The sequence below is a fragment of the Plectropomus leopardus genome, chromosome 7, assembly GCF_008729295.1.
Source record: "Plectropomus leopardus isolate mb chromosome 7, YSFRI_Pleo_2.0, whole genome shotgun sequence".
NCBI classification, from domain to species: Eukaryota; Metazoa; Chordata; class Actinopteri; order Perciformes; family Serranidae; genus Plectropomus; species Plectropomus leopardus.
Window position 1 is genome coordinate 8371021 of NC_056469.1, and position 8811 is coordinate 8379831.

The following is an 8811-nucleotide window of genomic DNA, read 5'->3' on the forward strand; positions in this document are numbered from 1 at the left end:
GTGTGTTGATTGGATAGCGCCTCTTCTTCTTCTTTTAGTTTCATGCGGGTTGTAACCCTTAATTAAGAGGTGCATATCGCCACCTAGTGTATATATGTGGTATGAGTCAACTTTTGATCATAAAGTAGCCTAAATAGCCGTAATAACTTGATAGGAAATGTTCCACAAATTGCAAGAATTTAGAAAATTATCTTTACTTCCATCTTGTTTATATGTTTCATTATTATTATTATTATTATTATTATTATTATTATTATTATTATTATTATTATTATTATTATTATTTACTGGCATAAATAATGCCAGTAAACTGGCATCATAGAGGGTTAATAGTTTACAATTAGTATTTTCTCTAGGCTATGGGATTCACAAGTATTGTTGCGCCCTAAATTTCCTACAGTCCCTGAACGCGGCAGCACCACGCTGCACTTCCCTGTTCCTGCTCCTCCCAGTTCAAAGATGGCAGCCATGGGACAGAGAAGAGCGACGACACGAATTTAAGAGTTTTGTCATGAAACCTCTTAGGGTTGTACAGCTGTTACATACATGGTTTTAACATGACAGCGATATAATTTGTCATTGCAAATGCGTCGTCTTACGGAGACAACTGAAGGATTCGGAAATATCATGTTTTCCTGTGGGCTAAGCTAGCAAGCAACGGTTAGCAAATAAATGAACCTGTCTCTTCTGCCTCTCAAGAAGAAAGCAGCAGCTCTGCTTACGGTCTATTGACATCTTGCAAGGTGAGTGTTTGTATGGAAGCTAAAACATGCTGAAATTGAAGCCGAAGGCATAATAATGTCGCGTTAATTAGCATAAATATCGAACTACCTAACATTAACCTTAGCATGATAATTTTTTCAATAGTGGAAATTGCGTATTAAATAAAAGAAAAAATCTGTTACTATGAGTATATGTATTGGTGTTTAAATATGTTTATTGCGACTACTAGTAAATTTGCATGCAATTTACTAGCTAAATGTATCCAAAGGTAGCGTTAACATTAGCATTTTAATGAGGTGTTGCTGTCACGGCTCTCCTGATTATGAATAAAAAGACTGGTTGTTGGTGCATAATGTTCGTGCACGCCAACACATTACTATCTAAGGACAGATTCTTGGCCAGCTATTCTCAAATTCATGCTACCATGCATATTTAGCGGACAATTGCCTTACTACACATCCTGTTGTTTTGTAGAAAATACGTCATGGTCATCAATTGTGCATTCAAAAGCTAATATTTTCTCTATATTTCCTTCCCCACCAGCTCAGTTTCATCATGGCCATCACTCAGTTCCGTCTGTTCAAGATCTGCACCTGTCTAGCCAGCTTGCTTTCCTTCTTTAAAAGGTTGATATGCAGGTAAGCAAAGTATTATTCTTATATGCTGATTTATCCCTGGAATGTATTCACAAAGGGTCTCATTTCATATTTTAAGACAGGGGTGTCCACACGTTTTTGAATGGAGACCAGATTAGACAATATGAAATACCTGGGGGGCAGCTGCATCTCGCATCATATGGGTTATTTAAAATAAAATCTCATGCAAGTGATTTGTTTGCTTGTGTACCCTCTGTTTATGAAAAAATAATAGTTCCGCCTGCATAGTTCTTACTCGGTGCATGCCCATTAACTGTATGATAGTGCTGTCATCATGAGGTAAATGAAAATGCAAATACTTGATTAACCTGGTCACATGGTATGTTTTGAGATCAATAAGTGGGCTGTTTAAAATCCATCCGCGGGTAGCTCAGTTAGTAGGATGTGCGCCCCAAATTCAGAGGCTATGTGTCCTTGTTGCAATGGCCCCAGGTTCAAGTCCACTCTCTGTCATCCCTATTTCCTGTTATGTATCTAGCTGGCCTATCAAATATAGGTCATAAAAGCCCCCCAAAAATGACTTAAAAAATAAATAAATAAATCAAATCTGTCCACAGGCCATGATTGACCCCCAAGCCAAATTTAAAGTGAATCTGTTATATTGGAAGAAAATAAATTGGCTGACTTTAACTCTCCATCACTGGGTCAATGTCTCTACACCAAAGAGATCTGACCACAGATTGTTTTATATCAGTGTTCCATCAGGTGCTGCTATTTCTCACTGTTCAATTAATTCCTTTTGGCTTTTATTAACTCTGCAGGAGTGGAAGAGGCCGCAAGCTCAGTGGCGATCAAATAACTCTCCCGACCACAGTGGATTTTTCATCATCGGTACCAAAGCAGGTCAGTATTGTCTCAACTGACAGCACACACTCTTGAGAAGTTCAGAGCCCAGTGTTCAATATGTGGAAAGACAAACATGGGACAAAAATTCTAAACTTGCATGTATTTATCAATACATAGAAACTGCACAAACTTCTCCTTTTGAATTCCATATACGTATTGGACTTTAAAATGTGCTTTATTTTCTAGTCTGCGCCGCCAGAGATTGAAGAGTGGAGCTCTTGGGATGAAGAGGCTCCTACAAGCATTAAGATTGAAGGTGGCAACGGAAACGTTTCCCCTCAACCCAACGAGATAGACGAAGAGCCAGACTACTTCAAAGACATGGCTCCCACCATCAGGAAAACACAGAAGGTACATCCACAGACAGTGCAGCTGATCCAGGAACCCAGCAGATGCTAAATTAATGATACACTGAATAACTTGAACACATTTTTCCATGCTGGTGACATTTGCTACACGAATTTTCGGCATTGTATTGCCACTAAAAAAAGATAAAGTATTTAACGAAAGAATTACTCAGACAGTTTGACAGATGTATTTTTATATAATGTCAGTTTACTCCCTGTATTTTTAATACGGATGCTACTTCTTTATGCGTTTGCCCTAGCTTATCACAAAGACTGGAAGTAGGGGTAAGCTTTCTAGCATTGCAGGCTTTCTTCTAGGAAATTGGTAAGCCATCCAGAGTGTTTCAGAAAGTGTTGAAAGGGGAAGTTAACCACGAGGACAGAACCTCTAAGATATCATGTGTAGCCACTGCTCCTGGCTGTTGGTCAAGAAAAGCTGCAATGCATAATCTTGCTGCTTTTTAAACAGCAGCACCAAGTTTGCTTTACAGTAATTATCCAATGTAATAAGATTTTTTTTTGAGCTGCCGAGATACCTTTGACAGATTTCGGCTAGCTATGTCCTGCTTTCTATATTTGTGCAAAACTAGACGAAACGCATCTCTGATCTTTGTAGTGGACACACAAACATTAAATAAAGCTCCCTCATGTACCTCTCGATAAGATGGCAAATAACAAATTTACCAACATGTCTGTCATTATTATTTATTTTTTTTAGATATCAGTAAACTGGTGAACTGAGCTTTTTTTCTGCAATAATCAAAAATATAATGGAAAAAATTCAAGCGCGATGCTAACTTCAAGGTTTGCCTAAAAAACGATCTCTGCAGTTTTCTTTACATGCTTCTAATTGATGTACACTATGTAAATATAATGAATGAGAGCATGAGGTAGCATACAAAATATCATATCTGCACGGTGAAAATTTTTATTGACATTGCAGTTTGCTTGAATTTAGTCAAATTTTAAAAGAAAAACTAGTAAATCTATAGTGGGATTGTAATGCATCATCAACTGCTTCAGTTTGAGTTTAAGTCCCTGTCTCTGGATTCTACGCTGCAGATAGTGCTGAAGAAAAGGGAGCCTTTGAACTACCTGGCGCCTGATGGCTCAGCAGGTTTCTCCAGCAGACTGGCAGCTTCTCAGGATATGATGACCTTCAGTCCACCCTCAGTGAGTTACACTTTTCCACCATCTGAAGCATCAGGCAGACTTTCTGCTCCTCACACATCCACAGTTTTTGTTGTTTGAGAAGTTTTGGACCAAGCGGAATTCCTATTATAGAGTGGTATAAATGAAATGCAGTCCAAATACATGGCCAAAAAGTTTACACAATAATTCCACACAAAAGTGATCAAATTACAAAGTAAACCCAGAAAGTAAGAGCTGGAAAATGGGTAAAGACTGAAATAGACAATTTGTAGGGACTTCAGTCTGACGTAAAATGTATGTTACTTAAAAAAAAACACCTCACATAATGTTAAAAAGTTGTCACAGAATAACACAACTTTGACATAAATGTCAGAGAGAAGTTTCTTCAGTGAGAAATTAGCTTGTGACCGATGTGGTACAACAGACAATTTAGGATAAAAGCTCAATCATCGACTCATCTCTCTGTCATGATTGCATGTTTTATTGTGTTGTCATTGCAGTTACGGGGTAATTAAATAAACTAGGACACTGAGTTGGAAATTAAGGATGCAACATTGTGAAATGTGCTATGTCCTCCCTACAGCACATATTTGACAAGCGAGAAGACATCTAAAATGATTGTATAGTTAGGAGGTAATGCTTGATGTAAAATATTTTATTCTGGCCTAATTCAGAGATGATAGCCCTTGCAACAGATCAGTCAATCAGTTACTGTATATAAGCATCTTCATGGATATGGTGTAATCTGTTCTTTTGCACAGGCTGAACTGGGAGAAATGGACAACTGGCAGGAGGACACAAATGCGTGGGAGGACGAGTCTGATGCTGCCTGGGAGGCAGAGGAGGTGCTCAGGTAATTTTTCAGGAATGCCTTAGTGTCTACACTTAGTAGGTATATGTTGACAAAGTTCATTTTTATTCATAATAATGCACCAGCCAATTACAGAGCAGTTACAGGAACAAGTGCACAAGTGTGTTTTACATGCAAGATGAAGGGAAAATGAAACCTATTGAGCTTAAGGATGCCTTTTAACTGCAGAGGATTATCAAATAAAGCAGTGTGCAAACATTCAGTGTTAGTATCAGTGTGTTGTGACTGTGAAATGCAGATTTTTTTTAAAGAAAATGCGAAGAACACTTAAAATATTCTTCCTGTCACCCTTACACTGTAAGCTCACATTTTCATTTTTCTATCGTAGGGATGTAGGTTTGCACATCGGCCACCAGGTGACAGTGTATGCAATGATTGCACCACATACCAGCACAGAACAAGATCTTGTTTTCCCCACTCCCAGCTGACCTAGCTTCTGTTGATGAGCGCTGTAATGACATCGCATGCGTATGTTTTTCCTATTTAACAGACAACAAAAGATGGCCGAGAGAGAAAAGCGGTCCATGGAGCAGCAGAGGAAGAAGATGGAGAAAGAGGCTCAGAGGATGATGAAGAAGGAGCAGAAGATTGCCGTCAAGCTCTCGTAACATTTTTAGAAACGCTCAGTTTTGAGCCAAAGGGGACGGGAGGGGGCAAAGACACTGAATCAATCGTCACTCTGTCTTTACAGTCATCAAATCAACCAGGATTACCACCCGACACTACTTATCTGTTAGCAAACAGTCCTCCTTCTCCACCCTGTTTCCACCAGCAGCCATTTTAGTCTGTTTTCCAGCTGCAGCAGTGTAAAGCGCATTATTCTCGAGGGCAGACAACGCACCTGGTGTGCTCCATGATCATGTTGCAAGTTCATTTTGGTCTTAAAGGGAGAGCTGTATTCACACAATCCACTTCATCTTAGGTTAAAGGTTAGATGCAGCATTAGAGGGTACCATTTAAATTCTGATTAAATCTGTCAGGTAGAGTAGAAAAAATGTTCTATTTTGCTTTTTCCCGGGAACATTTGTAAATAAGCAGGTACCTGTACTACCTTTGAGACCCAAACAGGGAGTGCAATTCCCTTTCTTTGTCTTATTTATAACCTCAAAGGACAAAGGAGTGTAATTAATTTTAAGCATCACTGTATACCAGTGACATCCCTTGGTTTGCTTAATTATTGTGTTTTTATATTTATGTCTTTCATTGTCTTTTTTTTTCTAATGAATGTTGCTTGATAGTTCACATTATCTCCCTGTGCTGTGCAGCCCTTACTACACTGGATATCTGCATTAAAACGAAGGCTGACGAATTTCATAAAGGATAAATGACCATAGACCAGAATCTAGCCCAACTATAAATGTTAGCTGTGGGTTCCTATGGTAATCTCATGGCTACTAATCTGCCATTCATTCTCCTTCTTTTGTCAGTTTTTTGATATTGAAGGAAAATATCCAGTGATCATGGCATTGATTTTTTTTTTCAGAAGGCAGGAATGTTACTTTGCTCTTAAATAATTGAAACTCTCACTTCACAGACGCTGTCTTTCTAAAATATGGATCACCATCATAGTGGGAATTTCAGACCAGCTAACTTAGCCACATGAAAATTGTTTTTTCTCATCTGAAAATATGAGGCTGACATTCGAAGCCGGTGGTTTTGACCGAGCTTCCTGTTATGCGTCACTATAATGAAATTACCAGTCAGTGTTGGATATATTGGTACCAGTGCCAATAGGCAAGCTGTTGTCATGGAAACATTGGCAGGTGAAGAAAAGCCCATTATAAATTGAAATGTGCAGACATGATAAAAATATGTCTCTTTGGTCTAAAAAAGACATGGGTGGAGGTGAGAGAGGCAGATTTCTCTACTGAATGTTACAATTTGAAAGCCTTGCAAGCTGTTTGATGCTTCTAAAATATTGGGTCGATGTTATCTAGCAATGATTTACTGACATTCAGAGGCGCTGATTCTTTTGCAGCATAACTGATTAAATGACTGATTAGTGCATGATCAGGTTTAAGAGTTTAATTGAAAGCAGGTTTATTTCAAGGGAATTCTGCAAACTTTCTGTATGGATTTGTGTGTTTTCTTTGAAAATGCTCTTTTTCATTGAGAAAAGCTGCATGTTGTTCAGTTTTGTCATTTTGCACATTTTTCCTTTTTCCAAAAATGAATCACAGAGAACCTTGTTGTTTCTCGCCCATTTCTTTTTTCTCATTCATGTGTAAGACTACATGTTACAAGAACTGTCACAGTTGAGCTCAAATGAGGACAACAAGCTCAACCAATCCAGAAGGTTTGGCAGATTGTATACCTGCTGTATCAGTCCTACACAGGTTTTTAATAAAATGATTTGATTCATACCTCTAGAGGTGAATAACTCCGGTTGTTATTCTGGTGCCTGATGTGCAGTTTGGGTAACACCATATGAAACATTGTGGTAGATGTACCATTATGGTTACATGATGTGTAACATGATTATTGAGCTTTGTTATGGCTCCAACATGATATGGGTTTGGGCGTGGCTCCAAGGACGTCTGTTGGTCACTCCACCGCTTTCATCCAGCCATGAGCCACTTTTTGGCAACAAAAGCAGATGTCTGGAGCTGCTAAATATATTTGAACCTCATGATGGAGGTAACAGCTTATGAAGTCAAAATGATCCCATCAATATTACTAAAAGATCTCAGTGAGAACTTACCAGAATGTTTTACCATAAGATGACTCCTCTGTAGTGGGCTATTTGTTTTTTGGTTCTTAATCTTTGCTGCATTGAAAACTAACAAATTTGCCCACACAGTATTAATTCTCTGATTACATTTCCCTTCAAGATGTCCCTTTTTGTAATCTACAGCTAGCCTAGCTTGAGAGACGCAAGACGCAATTGAAAAATAAAAGAATCACTTAAGGCCTACAACAATGAGATATGAAAACTGAACTGTTAAGAAAAACTAATGTATTTACATATAATTTTTTGTCAAAGACACATGGGCGACGGGTTAAAGAGCTGCAGGTTGGTTTTAGATGGTGTGAAAAAGACAAGCGGAGCAAGTGTGTAAATAAAAGCTGGAATTTATTTACAAAAAAAACCTTCATTTAACTAGAGATAATCCAATTTAGATTCAAAATCAGTCCTGGCCAAGACAACAGTATGAAGAATTTCACAGAAAACACAACAGCAAAAGTCAAAACAAACCGCATAAAAAGTCACACACATGCAACAAGCAACAGACTTAAATGGCCAATTTACAACAAACAATTGAACTAGCAGCGTTCAGAAACCGGACATGTGCATTCAGTGTTCAAAAGGTCCTTAATTCTGTTTTTAAAATCTAACACTAGTTTGAGGTGACTCTGCAGCTGTGACACCAAGATGACGGAACGAAAACTTTAAAAGCACTTTCAAACAAAGACAAATTTGACGAATGACATAAAAGTTGTCCATGTGCCTGAAGGTTGCAGCTACTGACAGTTTTGAGAGTCAGTAGAGAACATAAATTATTGTCAATTTTTTACAGTTGAAATCTTTTGAAATGAACAACTCAGCCAAACATTTAACATTCTTCCTCCACTGTAACTATGTTCGTCAGTCTTCAATCTGACACACAGCACCCAAACTGCCACACTAGCACTAACATTTGGCTTCTCCAGGCTTTATATACTGCCTGCTCATAATCAGCAGATTGAGCAAAGGTGTGCTAAATCACTCTCTCGCACGGTGAGCAGGAGAGGGGGACACCTGGAAAGTCCACAAAATAAGAAACAGGAAACAGGCAGGAAAAAACTCACCCATAACTTCACCCATAACACATGCTGATAGGAGTATTTAGCTTGAAGCATGGCCAAATAAAGCTTCGCTCTCACACTCTAGTGTTTTTAATACCACCATAATATCATTGTAATGTCCGGCACTAAGGTGGCCTTTGACCTGGACTGACAGACCACTGTCATCGCTCATCTGACCCCCCTCGTAATGATGTCACTCCCATCTGTCAGGGGACACTGCCTGCCTGCCAAAACCTCTGAGAGGCCGACCCACTTTCAAAAAGAGAAAGTGCACGTCATCCGTCCTCAGAAAGAGAACAAGCTAAATGGGTGAATAATTGTCTAGAAATTGGTTTAAGAATCATATTCTGATTCTACAGGACTGGTGTTTTTTTTCCCCAATTTCTTTGATTTACAACCATTGCTTCCCACTCACTGTAATCCAGAGCCC

At 38.7% G+C, this 8811-nt stretch overlaps 1 protein-coding gene across 1 annotated transcript; it reads left to right on the forward strand.

Annotated features, from left to right (window-relative positions):
- Positions 1-451: 451 nt before the first annotated feature.
- On the forward strand, positions 452-6975 carry ebag9 (estrogen receptor binding site associated antigen 9). The gene is made up of 7 exons (XM_042489956.1): positions 452-743; positions 1267-1361; positions 2141-2222; positions 2412-2576; positions 3635-3745; positions 4486-4577; positions 5086-6975. The coding sequence occupies exons 2-7, from the start codon at positions 1279-1281 to the stop codon at positions 5201-5203; spliced, it is 651 nt and encodes a 216-aa protein (XP_042345890.1). The 5' UTR covers positions 452-743; positions 1267-1278; the 3' UTR covers positions 5204-6975.
- Positions 6976-8811: the final 1836 nt, after the last annotated feature.

Bases quoted from the DNA above. Each gene is read 5' to 3' on its own strand.
- ebag9 (XM_042489956.1), top strand. From the start codon at position 1,279: ATGGCCATCACTCAGTTCCGTCTGTTCAAGATCTGCACCTGTCTAGCC. The intron at 3,746-4,485 runs GTGAGTTACACT...TCTTTTGCACAG, and splicing joins TGACCTTCAGTCCACCCTCA to GCTGAACTGGGAGAAATGGA. The intron at 4,578-5,085 runs GTAATTTTTCAG...CCTATTTAACAG, and splicing joins GAGGCAGAGGAGGTGCTCAG to ACAACAAAAGATGGCCGAGA.